Source organism: Telopea speciosissima, chromosome 5 (genome assembly GCF_018873765.1).
Source record: "Telopea speciosissima isolate NSW1024214 ecotype Mountain lineage chromosome 5, Tspe_v1, whole genome shotgun sequence".
NCBI lineage: Eukaryota > Viridiplantae > Streptophyta > Magnoliopsida > Proteales > Proteaceae > Telopea > Telopea speciosissima.
The window spans coordinates 53930227-53945073 of NC_057920.1; the positions used below are offsets into that span (position 1 = coordinate 53930227).

Sequence of the window (14847 nt, forward strand, 5' to 3'; positions counted from 1 at the left end):
TCGGGAACTGAATCGGACTGTTTTAATCTTGATTCGGAATCGTTTTGGTAATCGATGCGGCTTTAGTTTTCCAAAGTTGGAATCTTCTCTATGTTTGATTCGGTTTCAGTTTTCAAGTTTAAAACTGAATAAGGAGTCATATGAAATTATATATTTTTTAATTTTTTTTTAATCAAATGTGGATGATAAATTCTTTTCCATTTTAGTGTTTGGAAAAAGTTTGATGGATTATGATCCTACCATATAAGGGTTTTTTATTGATGAAGATGTAAAAAAGTTGGCCTAAACTTTTAAAATAGCACGTAAACCCAATATAAAACCAAATTAAAACTTACTAAGAAGTTGAATACAAAATCGAATAAAAATCGAAACTGAACTGAACCGAGTCAATTCAATTTTGATTTAAAAAATGTATTCCTATTCTCGCTTCGATTCATTTTGATATTGGCTTCTACATTTTATTTCTTAAACCGAATCGAATAGAATGACACCCTTCAATTTTAGGGTAATCAGTAACATAATGCATAGAGTACCGATTATTATCCTCTCAAATTCTAAAAGCTCGGTAGTGTGCCAGTGCTAGGTGGGGATGCCAACACGTGGTAAGTCGGACATCCAACGATCTGAGCTTATTGACTATGTTGAGTTTGGACCGTTGAATGTCCAATCTACCATGTGTCAATATCTCCACCTAACACGGCCCCACTGTCGATCTTTAAAGAATTGGAGAGGATAATCTTCCACATAGGAAATACCCTCATCAGATCAGGGCACATAGTGAGACCCACAATAAAGGAAATGGCAATAAAAGCGCCTTAACCTCTAACCTCCTTCCTTACCGTTGCTCTTGCTCTTGCCCTCGCTTCACCTTCTCTCCCTGTTCTGGCCAGCGAAACCCATTTTTGCAGCTGTTGCGGATAGAAAAAGCTGGAAAAACGAGAAGAATGGATTGGATCGACTCTAACTTGCGCCGGTGGTTGGTTGAGCACCCAAAGGTGAGCAAATTCGAGTGGAAAGAAGGCCAGACATGGGGCGCCTCTTCTCAGTTTCTCGCCTCAACAGTCCTCATCTACCTCTCCCTCACCGCTCTCCTCCACCTCAAATCAACGTCCGTAACCTCCTCCACGTCACCCACCCTTCCCTTCCTCCGCCTCATTTCTGCCGTCCACAACCTCATCCTCCTTAACCTTTCCCTCATCATGGCCGTCGGATGCACCCTCTCCACCGTCTCTCAAATGGATAATATCCGTTGGATCTTCTGCTTCCCTACTAACACCCCACCAAGTGGACCAATCTTCTTCTGGGCCTACGTTTTCTACCTCTCGAAGATCCTTGAATTCATCGACACCATCCTTATCCTCCTATCACCTTCAACAAACAGACGGCTTACATTCCTCCACGTGTACCATCATGCGGTGGTGGTGGTGATGTGTTATCTCTGGCTCCACACCTCGCAGTCTCTCGTCCCTGTGGCGCTCGTCACGAACGCTTCTGTGCATACAGTGATGTATGGTTATTATATGCTGTGTTCACTTGGCAGACGACCGAGATGGAAGAGATTGGTAACAGATTTTCAGATCTTTCAATTCGTGTTCAGTTTTGGGATTTCAATGGTGATGCTTTGGTTCCATTTTAATGGATTTGGGTGTTCTGGGATTTGGGGATGGTGCTTTAATGCTGTGTTTAATGCTTCTTTGTTAGCTCTTTTTGTTGATTTTCATTCTAAGAATTATGCCGGAAGAAGAAGAAAGGTTGAGAACATGGACAAAAAATCCTGATTCTTGAATCTCTCTTTGAGATTTTTCTTTTTTGGGGGGTTTTTGAAATGGGTCAATAAATTCTGAAATATATATAAAAAAAAATTTTGTTTGTTTTACTTTCCCATTCTTAGATCCAGGAATAGATTCAAGAACAATTCCCATTCTGCAATGCGATTTTAAGCATTCTGGGTTCTCGTTCTCTCGTCTTCTTACATCCTTCAGCCCAGTCTTCACTTGTTTTCGATTTTGAAGAAGAATTACAGGTAAACGTCTCAAATGAACACATATAGAACCTAGCAGATGAGTGGAGTTATACTGGGAGCATATATTGATTTTGAATGAGGATTTCTAGTTGGACTTTCTGTGATTCGTATTTTGGAAAAATAAACTCTTCATTTACCTTGATTTTGTGAGGTGAATCTTTCTGAAAAACTATTTGGTTACCCTGATTCTATCAATTGCCAAATCTTAAATTTAAGGTTAAAATACACGTACCTCCCTGTAATGCATCCAATATTCCTCATACCTACTTAAGCTTATGATAAGTCCATGTACCACCCCTCAATATTCCAAATCACCTTTGCTTTACCCCCTAATGCCATTTAAGTTAGGGCTGTAAACAGATCGGATTCGGTTCGGATAATGCTATATCCGCATCCGCATCCGATTAGCTATTGGACGTATTCGGATAATGCTAAACGGATACAGACATGGATACGGATCGGATATTTTATCCGTTTACATGTAAATATAGTTTTTCGGATAGCTATAGTCTATCCGTATCCGCATCCGTTTAGCTTTCGGACGGATTCGGATAGTGTTAAACAGATACGAACATGGATACGAAAATGGATTTTGACTATTCATTTACACCCCTAATTTAAGTCCACCCCAAGTGTTAAATACTAAAAAATGTTCAAACTACCCTTTTCTTCTATCTTTTCTAAAATTTGAAAAGACCTAATTGCCTTGATCTATTTGCTAAAATTTAAAAATACCAAAATGCCCTCATCTTCCCCAAATCATTATCTTTTTTACATATCCAATATCACCACCACCCACCATTAACACCATCACCACCGTGAAGCCCCACCTCCAGCACCACCGCCACCCACCACCATTAATACCACCAACCATCTTCTTCCCTAAATCGTTTCTCCAAAACATGAAACCCTAAACCCATTTTAGGGTTTCAAAACCCCACTGCCACCTTTAGCAGCGACCGGCCCTCTGGTTTGATTGGTGGTTGCAGAAGAAGATTCACATAAAACCATTCTACTACTCGGGTATCTCCGAAAAACCATTGACCATATCCTTTCTTTATGTGCAATTTTTACCTTGTTTTTATTAATGTGTGTGTTCCCTTGCTATTTCGTACCAATTGTTATTAGCGGGATCCACTGGAAGGGATCTCTACGTCATGCCTTCCATCTCTCTAATTCTAATTGATATCCTATTGTAACTCAATCTAGACTCATATTCTACAATTTGGTTCTTTCTCTTTCTCTTTCTCTTTCTCATTCACTGCGGTTCTGTTTCTCAGTTCTTTGGTTTTCAACGTTCTGCTGTCATTATTTCAATATATTTTCTAATGGAGAATATTCAATCTGCCACGGTTACAGGCGAGCTCCATAGTGAGCTTGGCACTACTCAATGGTGGGATTGACATATTATCCCCATATCATCTTCACCATTCAATGCTACCTGAGATCAACACTATTTGGCGGTCGGCCCTCTGGTTTGGCCGCTGCTAAAGGCGGCAGTGGGGTTTTGAAACTCTAAAATGGGTTTAGGGTTTCATGTTTTGGAGAAACGATCTGGGGAAGAAGATGGTTGGTGGTATTAATGGTGCTGGGTGGCGGTGGTGCTGGAGGTGGGGCTTCACGGTGGTGGTGGCATTGGGTATGTAAAAGAAGATAATGATTTGGAGAAGATGAGGGCATTTTGATATTTTCAAATTTTAACAAATAGGTCAGGGCAGAAAGGGTAGTTTGATCATTTTTTTAGCATTTAACATTTGGTGTGGACTTAAATGGCATTAGGGGGGTAAAGCAAGGGTGGTACATGGACCTATCAGAAGCTTAGGGGGTACGAAGAATATTGGGTGCATTACAGGGGTACGTGTATTTTACCCTAAATTTAAAAGTACAAGGCACTTTAACCAATAATTAAAAAATATTGTCATTACCATATTAATGTACCCAAATAATTAATCATATTTAATTGCCACCCAACTTAATATGAAAACATCCACCATGATCAATTCCTTTTGATAAAACCTATTTTGAAACATCTTTTATCAAATCAATGAAGGATTATTTCCAAATGCCTTCCTGAAAATGGTCAAACTTACAGTTATCCCCTTGAATTTTCACTAATTTCACGTGCGCCCTTATTTTTCAAATTAAGTACCATTATAGTCCCTACCGTTAGACAGAGACGTTATAATATAATGGATCCCAATTTTGAACATTGATGGACCATTCTACCCCTTGATAGGATAAAATGACCAAAATGACCTTACCTGGAACAAAAAAAAAAAAAAAAAAAAAACAACCTGCAACTCATCTTCCCCAAATCGTTTAGGGTTTGGGGAAGATGAGTTCTTGAATCAGAAATCAGAAATTATCCATTTCCAACTCACTCTCTCTTCCCTAACATTGAGCAGAGAAGGTGCGAACGACCCATATAATGCACACGCCACTCTATTATCATCCTTACCTCAGATTCTAATCTTACAAAAACGAAATCCCTCTCGTTTTCTCTCTCTCTCTCTCTCTCTCTTCAAACACTAATGCATATCGATTGAAGACTCTTCAAGTAATCTCGGTTGCTTCTGCATTCAGATTTCTAGGTGAGCAGACTTTTCCCTATATTTATTATCTAGTTATCTTTTTTTTTTGTTTACCTGTTTGATTGAATTACTAATTTGTGTTGTGATGCAAAAGTAGCATATTTGTTCTTCCGAGAACAAGAATCGATTGATGGGTTTCCCAGAATCTGTTTATCTATGAGGCTTTTTAGCATATAAATGGCGTTAGATTGCTTGTTTCCAATTAAACTCGGGTTGTTGTGGTAATTTTGATGCGTTGGTTTGTGTTTTTGCCCTTTGTTCTCCCATATAATGGTTTTTTTATTAAAACTATTTTTGCTAGTTGACTTGAAGATCTTAGTGTGCTCGGTTTTGTTGGATTCATCTAGTACTAATGGGGAAAAAGGCTAAAAAGAAGACACGAAGCACTCAAAAGGAGAAGCTGGTTTCCTCTGCTTCTCCTAAAACCATTCCCCCGAACTTGAATCCAACGGATGGGATTGAAGGTGTTGGAGTAGTAGTTAATGAGAGAAAGGCATGTACCCATCTTAGTAAGGGTGTTGATTTGGGTAAAATTTCTTCAAAAATTGGTTCATTGGAATCTATTAGGTGCGAAGATTGTAGGGAAGATGCGGTTGATCAGAGGTCAAGTAAGGGAAGGAGTAAAGCTGGGAAGAAGAAAGGAACAGGTCAAATGAATGCAAAGTCAGAATCAAAATCCATTTGGGTCTGCTTGGATTGTGGGCATTTTGCTTGTAGAGGGTTTGGTTTGCCAACAACTCTCCAGAGACTTCCATTCTTGATTTCTGATTCAAGAACTCATCTTCCCCAAACCCTTTTAGGGTTTGGGGAAGATGAGTTGCAGGTTTTTGTTTTTTTTTATTTTTCCAAGTAAGGTCATTTTGGTCATTTTACCCTATCAAGGGGTAGAATGGTCCATCGATATTCAAAAACTGGGATCCGTTATGTTATAACGTCTCTGTCTAACCACAGGGACTATAATGGTACTTAGTTTGAAAAGTAGGGGTATACGTGGAATTAGTGAAAGTTCAGGAGGGCAACTGTAAGTTTGGCCATTTGCAGGGGGGCATTTGAAAATAACCCATTAATGAATTATTACAGAAATGTCATTACTTGATTAAACTTACTTAAAATTAAGATGAAAACATCCACCATGATCATGTATGACTATCCAAAAAGGATCTTGGTGGATTCGAACCACCATCCCCTTAGAACATGCTTGAGACATGCTCATGTTCCAAGTGCTCTACCAATTTGAGCTAAAGACCCAACAAGTAGAGTTTGAAGTTTACAAGTGAAATAACCCAATTGTTGTTATTCATTGCATTCAATTTACTTTTACAACTACATCTTAAGAAGACCATGGTTTTTTTTACGATCATAAATGAACATCTCTGGAGGTGCATGAGTAAAGTGTGGTTTTCTATTAGGCACTATGTCAATATGGTACAATTTTTTTTTTTTTTATAAGATCAATATGGTACAATGGTTCTGTATGAAGTGGTTGAATTATGTTTATTGAAGTGAAGTTGCCCTCTCATGTACTGTATTGAACTCGATTGAATGAAGTCTTATCACAGCTAAATGGATTTGGCGACATGACACATGTTTCTCCCTTCAACTCTGTTAGTCTTTGTTGGAATTTTTTCAATAATTGTGTAGACGGTTTTGGGTCATTCTTTGGTTCAATGTTGGCCTGATTTTTTGGCTAAGGGACATGTATGTTCAAAGAGACATATCCATTTGTATAGGTGCATTCATAGCACTTGGATTAGAATCTTTTAATCTAATCCATTGATCCAAAAGACACACCTACACCATGGGGTATCTCCAAGAGACACACCTACACCATGGGGTATCTTCAAGAGATACTTACATATGAGTGCTTGGATTAAAATCTTTTAATGCTATCCACTCATGTCAATGGATACACCCATTCCATGAGGTGTCTTGAAGAGATACATCCACCACTATAAATAGAGGTGAAATGGGCAGCCCAAATCATTCAATTTTTGTGGTACGATTTCAGTCAGTCAGGCATTAATACATTCTCAATTCTCTGATAATTTCAAGTGATTATTGTCTCTGCAAATCAGTAATCAGTCCAACCTGTTTTATCTTGGGAGGCAGATTTGCTGCAACCTAGTGCAGTAATAGAGTGCAAATATTGTCTTAAGGACAGAGCGTTCTCGTTCGACTCAGGCTATCTCTCCGTCCTCTCCTTCTTTTGATATCAGGTTTCTAACAGTCTATTTAACCCATTCTTTACAGTACATGGATAAAAATCTGTGTAACCCAACGTCCATCACGCTAATTGCATAAGATTCTTCTCCCAATAAAAGAATAATTGTATGGTATTCTTGGTGAGATCTAGATCCTAGCATGAGTATCGGGAGTGGGACGTAAGAGTGGAAGGATGCAGATTCAGATCACATAGCTATAATTATACTCAAAGTATCTATAAGGACAACAGATCGATGTGTTTCTATGATCATTGCATTTAATTACGTTGCAATGATTATGGATTAATGACCTGGACCAGGTTGTGGCTAAAATGCTTATTAATTCTATATTGAGGATCCCTCCCCCCTACATTAGCTATATATCTAGCATTAGACTTAAAGAATAATGCAATGCTTAATTCTATATTGATGATCCCCCCCCCCCCCCCAACATGATCTATACGACTAGTATGAGATCTAAAGAATAATGCAGTTGCTTGCAGCTTCAAACACTTTGTGAGGCATGATTGTGAAAGCTCAATAGTTTGACAATTCAGACGTGCATTTATACATTTTCTTGTGCATTGATGTTGATCCCATGCAAGGTTTTTCCTTCTCTTTCGAAGAGTGTTTATTCTGTGAATAGATCTGTAGAAGAAATCAAGAAAATATTATTTGGGAATCTTTTTCCGTGTTTAATCGGGTTAGATCAACCCATCAATTTAGTTATGACACAGACACTCACCCCACCCTTTGCTGCCCCTACACACAGTCATACTCACCGACCCCTTACTGCCCCTACACAGTCCCCTGTTCTTCCATGTGTTAATTCCTTCATTTCCTTCAAAGACCCATTTTATGGACTTGTAAACTCGTATAATGCTTTGAAAAAGTCCTTTCCACTATTTGTTTTTGAAGGACATTGGGGATACCAGTGGGGTGGGGGCTTCCAACCAATGTAATTTCCTTCAAAGACTAGCAATCCACCACTTTTAGTATCGGTAGAACTGAAGGTTTCACCACCAAATAAATATGGAATGGTTTATAAATGGTAGTGAAATCCTGAGGCTTATAGAAAATAGCTAGAGAATTGACCTTGACCTCCTCTTTCAATTACAGAGTTTAACTGTTGTGATTCACTAGATTTAACAACTTCAAAAGTTTTCAATTTCCTTGCTTGGAAGCTGTATAAGGAATTGGAAAGTCAAATTACTAAAGATGCTACCAAGTGTCATGGATCAACATGGTTTCTATTACAATAGGTGCCCACAGGCAAATACAAGATGCATTACATCAAAGTTGTGAGTCCACTCAAAGCATTATACAAGTTTACAAATCCATGAAAAGGATGATGTTATTGGTTTACGACCCTGATAAACCCAAATTCATCCCAATCAATCAGAGGCCGCCACATGTCCCTGGCCCAAGGAGGTGGACCAAGACCAAACCAGCGTAAGACCAACAGCGGGAGCGAACCGCACGGCCCTCTATGAGCGCAGACCAAACGACCACCCTGCACAGACCTGGACTAGGATACTACCGCCGTCATCAACAAGACCTACACCATCTCCAGGACTCTATACCACCGCCTATCAACTGCATAACCCAAGATGGATATAAGCACCTTATCTAACAACGTATCAACATTTATCTACCAGGGACACCAACCCAAGTGGAACTCTACCACCTAACGAGATGCAAACAACCAAGGAAGAACCCTGTTATCCAGGGACTCTAACAACTACGAAAGATTACTCATCATCAACTGGGACTCTCCACATCGCCACACTCCACTATAAAAGCAGAGGTACTCTATCCCATCAACCCATCTTGAATTCTAACTATTCATCTGTTTGCTCAGAGAGATCTAACTTAGGCATCGGAGAGTCCTAGGCCAGAACCATACCGGTTCTCCTTTGTCACCCTGGTCCTTTTACAGGTTACGACACTTGAAGGGACCACCAACGATTTTCTGACGCACCAGACCCTACTAAGTTTTAGGGATAATATTCATCCTGGTTATAAGCAATCAAGGAAATTTTAAGTTTTGTACTCCTATTACAGTAGGTTCCCACAAGGCAAATACAAGAAGCATGACAGGTGAATCTACCCCATGGGAAGCAATTCAATTTGAACAGAATGACTAATCTACTTTATCAAGGAGTCTACTAACTCAACTTACAAACAATTTCATTATCAAGGAGTTGAGAGAGAAGAAAGAACATGTTCATTATCAAGGAGCTGACACAGAGAGAGAGAGAGAGAGAGAGAGAGAGAGGTCCTCACCTTCGGTTCTTTCAGGAACTCTATGGCAGTCTGCAAGGGAAGGGAAACAAAAGCGAGCTCAGGTACAAAATCAACCGACTACAAAGCAGATTCTTTAAGCAATAGTACATCTTCTCAAACAAAGTTTAGCCATTTACAAAAATTTCATCGACATATTCAATGACAAGAAACATCCCAAGGATCTCCAAAATGACCCAGCAAAGAGATTACGTATTTGGAACCAAAGTGCTCGAAATCTAAATCAGAAAGGGATATAGAGAAGCAGGAATTAGAGAGGGGGGCTTTAAACCCTAGGTCACTAAACGTAAGAATGCACTATTTCAGAATAATAAGAAGAAGAAGAAGAAGAAAAAAGACATTACCTACGTCGAAGGAGATGCAGACCTCTATAATGTAGAAAATGAGTTGAAGGAGATTATGCCTTTGGAATCAAGATGCTCGAAAATCTAAATTAGAAAGGGATACAGAGAAGCGGGAATCAAAGAGGGGGTTTTAAACCCTAGGTCACTAAGGCTGTATGAATGCATTATTTCAGAATAATAAGAAAGAGATGAAGGAGATGCAGACCTCTAAAATGTAGAAGAAGAGTTGAAGGAGACGCAGAAGCGTAGCAGATGGTAACGTTAGGCTTGGAAGACGATGGAGATGCAGATCGCTTTTCCCTTCGTTCTAACAAAGGTAGCAGGTGGTAGAGCTTCTAGTGGTAGAAGATGATGGAGATTGGAGCCTTGCTTCTCTTCTTGGGGATGAATCGCTAGTTGCAGGATGAAGATCTTGCAAAAATGAACTGATTTGCAAACAAATTTGAGAGAGATAGAGAGAGACGATCATAGAGAGATAGAGAGATTGAGAGAGAGAGAGAGAGAAGAAGGAAGTACCTTCTTCTTGGTTCGATTCGATTTCTTCTTCCTTTCGATCAAAGGCGAGCATGAGTCCTTGGGAAGATCCATTTGAATTTTTTTTTCCTATATCCGAATCCATTTGCAGGTTTGGGAAGATGAGTTGCAGGTTTTGGGGAAACGATTTGGGGAAGATAGAGGGCATTTTGGTCAGATGAATTGGTTCACTTATTTTAAGGGGAAGGGCAAAATAGTCTTTTAAAAAAATCTAACCACTAATTAACAGTTAAAAGGCTTTTTCCGTTAGTTTTTGGGCCAGAATTGATATATTGGTGCTTAGTGGGGTGGCATTAATTTAACGGGCTAGGCTATCAGAGGGGGTGCCGATGAAAATTTTTCTTTTGGTAAAAGATCATATGGGGTTCTGTTGGACCTAGAAGGTTCTGTCTATATGTTATGTGTTTTGGATGCGAAAACCATTGTGTGATGTATGTTTGGATGAATTTTGATCACCTCCAATTCGCTGCCCGCTCCAATTCCCTCCAATCCCTCACATAGGAGCAGAAATGACCACCCTAGCCCACCTTGGGCAGTGTGTTCGAGTAGTGCGTAAGGGGGTCATTTCTGCTCCTATGTGAGGGATTGGAGGGAATTGGAGAGAGCAAGAATTGGAGGTGATAACGATTCATGTTTGGGTGTATTAATTTGTGTGTTAATATATTAAGAGACTGATGATTCCCAAACATCTGAGATGGAACTATTGAAGACAAAGATGACATGTTGATTGGAAGAAGAATTACTAAGGGCGGACTTTCGCAAACAGAAGACAATCGTTCGTGGATTGAAAGGTAGAAGAGTTGAAAGCTATATTAAGTGGAAGAATCTTTCAAGACTAGAATTAAGATTTGAGCTTTATGGGTTTATCTATGTGTGGGTACCGCAGTCTGCGTACAGATTTCCAAGGTCCCTTGGCGACGATGGGGGTGCGGGTTTACTATTGAGATTCATTATTAAAATGGGGATTTGGGATCATTCCACATACGTATTAAAATAGAAGGAGTCACCACCTAGGATTTGAGCCTAGGACCCAATGAGTGGTAATCCTATCCAGGGTGAGTGAAAGGGCTACCTGATTCCATGTGGTCTGGTCAGAGAATCTAGGTAAGTGATCATTTCTACTAGATGTTAAGATTTCAAATACTCTCTCGTAATGATATGTCATATACCAACATGCAAGGCTAACTTGAAATGCATTAATCATAAAAAATAAAAGTAAACATGTTATTCTTGTAAAAAAAAAATTTCTTTTGTACACTAAAACAAGTAACTTTAATAGTCGACATTGTGCCAAAAGTAAAAGGAAAAGTTGAGATGTATACCTACGAGTAAAACCAATAAAATAAAGAACAATGCCAAAAGATGCGAAATGGAAAATATCTCCCGATTCAGGTGGAGAGACAAATGGCTTGCCTCTCTCTTGTCGGACAAAGTAAAGACTATGCGAGATGGGTTCGGGTTACACAGACTTCAGGTTGAGTAACGATTGTAAAATAGACTTTTGTTACTCGGATTTTAGGCAGAGTAACAACGTCACAAAGAGTTTTGGGAATTTGGCACTTCCACTTCGGGTATAGTAACGGCGTCACGCAAGACTAATGAGGGTTACTTGATAGTGGTTTGGTAGAAAAAGTGAAAAATAGGGTGACAATGGGTAAAAGAAACAATTCGTGTTGATGGAGGTCGCAGATAGAGTAACAGGAACACGGGATTCAAAATAGAAGTTGGGTAGAACTTCAAAATGGGTTGAAAGAGGCCTTTTGGGCACTCAAAAGACCAAAAAATGAATTGTGATGCGCTTCTCGAGGAGGCTTGAAGGTGTGGAGGTGTCTTTAAATGAGGGGGGGTCATCTATTTATAGGGGATTTTGGCGTTCCCCGACACCGCGGTAGGCAAATGTGATTATCTGCTCGCTGCACTTGCGATAGGCAAGTGTGATTATCTCCGCCTAGCTAGTCTTCATAAACCGTTATAGTCGGGGAAGGTAAGCAGCGCCTCCTTCAACTTTTGGTAAAAAGGGTATTTTAAATCATTTTTAGGGATGTGATGGTGAAATGACTTGGGTGCAGGGGCAAGAGTCCTTCTTGAGAGAGATACCGATATTTGTCTGTGTTCTGTTGTCGTCATCGTCGGGGGATGACAAAATTAAACGTCTACACTATGTAATACTAATGTATATGATCCACAAGATGAGAAAATCCCAAAGTAAAATAAATCTAAAAACCTAAATGAACAAACTTAAGAAACTAGGCGGTTTGACTTAGAAAAATGTCTAAATCTATTATCCACACTCTTTCGTGAACAGTAATGGATGACCGAGTTTAAATGAGAAATTACAAAAGATTTTAAATCATCTCAAATGGATAAACGTGCTTAATGATCTGTGTTCGCAGATCCATATAGACTTTTGTGATGTGCTTCTGTCTATATCCAAAAGCAATTAGACTAAATTACCTCAGGACTGAGAATCACACGGTATTCTATGCTCTGATTCGGTCTGAGCTCGAGGGTGATGTCTTGAGTCCCTATAGCTGTGGTCTTCTGTGAGAATCATGTGTTCTGTTGTGCGCTAGTAATCAAAGTTGTGTGGTTAAGCTTTGACCGGCCATTAGTGAACTACTTGAACTCTAACCACTTGTGTGAGATTCCTAAACAACTTCCCTAATGTTGAAAAACTCTCCAACAACTAATTTTTCTTAGTAAATATAAGTTGAATATTGGAGACCAAAATGAATTAACACTTCCAACAACCCTTGGAAGGAGGTTTGGCATTATTCTGGAATGATAATATTTCTTTAAATATTTTACAATCTGATTCACATATTATTGATATGGTGGTGGAGATGCCTGACCAACGACCCTTCTTCTTAACCTGTGTGTATGGGGATCCTATGAGACATAGGCGATATCTTATTTGGGATTCTATTGCTAATTTTGGTGCTTCTCGACAAGGGTGCTGGTTATGTATGGGTGATTTCAACTCATATCTATCTTGACAAGAGAAATCTGGGGGATCTCAGCCTAATTCCTAGGACTGTTCTAATTTTCGTTCCTTTTTGGATACATGTCAATTGATGGATCTGGGTTTTCATGGCCCAGCTTAAACTTGGAATAATAGGAGAAGTGGAGCAGATAATGTTAGAGTATGCCTTGACCGGACTCTATGTAATTCTAATTGGAGACTGACCTTCCCTGAAGCCTCTGTCTTTGTTAAACCAGCTTTAGGGTTTGATCACTGCCCGATCGTGTTGGACACTGTGCGTGGAGCCACTCGAGGTCGTCATCCTTTTAGATTTGAAGCAATGTGGATGCAGCATCCGAGGTGCAAAGATGTGGCAATTGAAGGTTGGTCGATTAACCAACCAGGGCCTGTTGCTGTTCATCGTATTCTAAAGAGACTGTACAACAGCAAGTTTGCTTTCAAGAAATGGAACAAAGAAATTTTGGTTACATCCATATGAAGATCAAGGAGCTCAAGATTGAATTAGAGTATGTGCAGGGGCTACCCAATTCTTCATTCTCACAGGAAAGGGAGGCTGAGATTAAAAAACTCCTTGATACTGAGCTTTTAAAGGAGGAAGAGTTTTGGAGACAAAAATCTCGTGTCCTCTGGTTGGAATGTGGTGACAAGAACACCTCCTTCTTCCATATGTCCACTATCCGAAAGCGCCATTGCAACAGGATTTTGAAATTAAAGAACGATGAGGGCCAGTGGACAAAATCCGATTCTGAAGTGACTAGTATTTTATGCTCTCATTTCCTTAAAATCTTTTCTTCTGAACCTGTAGATTCTAATGCCATGACTCAGATTTTGAGCTATGTTCAACCCTCAGTTTCTGCAGATCTGAAAGAAGCTCTATGTCGCCCACCTGATTTGGAGGAGATTAGGCATGCTGTTTTTGCCATGGCCCCACTCAAATCCCCTAGCCTGGATGGTTTCCCACCCCTTTATTTTAAAAAATACTGGGATCTTGTGAAAGAGGAAAATTTTGCATATGCTTCTGATTTTTTTGAATCAAGTTATATCCCTGAGGAGTTGAATAGTACTCTGATCTGTTTGATTCCAAAAGTGAAGGCTCCAGAGAAAGCTGATCAATTCCGTCCAATCAGTCTTTGCAATGTCATCTTCAAGGTCATCACAAAGCTGATTGCAAACCGATTACACAGAGCACTAAATGATATTATTGCTCCATCACAATCAACATTTATTCCTTCTCGCTTGATCTCGGACAACATCATGATTGCCCATTAGCTATTTCACTACATCAAGAAGTAGAAAAAAGGAAAAGATAAATTCATGGCTCTTAAGTTGGATATGCGCAAGGCATACGGCAGAATGGAATGGGATTTTATTGAAGGCATGTTGCTAAAACTTGGCTTTGACCCTCACTGGGTTAAGCTGGTTATGGCATGCATTCGCACAGTGTCTTATAACCTCCTTATAAATGGTTGCATCAAGGGCCCTATCACTCCTTCGCAAGGTATCCGTCAAGGCGATCCTATTTCACCAACCATTTTCATTCTTTGTTCACAAGCACTAAGTGTTGCTATGGCTCAAGCCGAATCCAGTGGTGTACTTCATGGAGTGAAAGTATGGCATAAAGGTCCTCCCATTAGTCACTTACTTTTTGCAAACGACTGCTTAATATTCTCTAGACTGAACCTGAGTGAAGTTAATGCCTTAAAAGATTGCTTGGATCTCTATTGTAAGGCCACGGGGCAGGAAACTAATCTTGACAAATCTAGTCTTACCTTTATCCCAAACACTCATGTTCGCTTCAAGAGATGGTTCTCTAGACTCCTTAAGATCCCTTATAGGGATGGGCCCACCAAATACCTTGGGTTACCCA

General features: G+C 39.6%; 1 protein-coding gene across 1 annotated transcript; it reads left to right on the forward strand.

Moving 5' to 3' along the window:
* The first annotated feature begins 858 nt into the window (after positions 1–858).
* Positions 859–1790, forward strand: LOC122660973 (elongation of fatty acids protein 3-like). Its single transcript, XM_043856238.1, has one exon. The coding sequence runs from the start codon at positions 945–947 to the stop codon at positions 1776–1778; it is 834 nt and encodes a 277-aa protein (XP_043712173.1). The 5' UTR covers positions 859–944; the 3' UTR covers positions 1779–1790.
* Positions 1791–14847: the final 13057 nt, after the last annotated feature.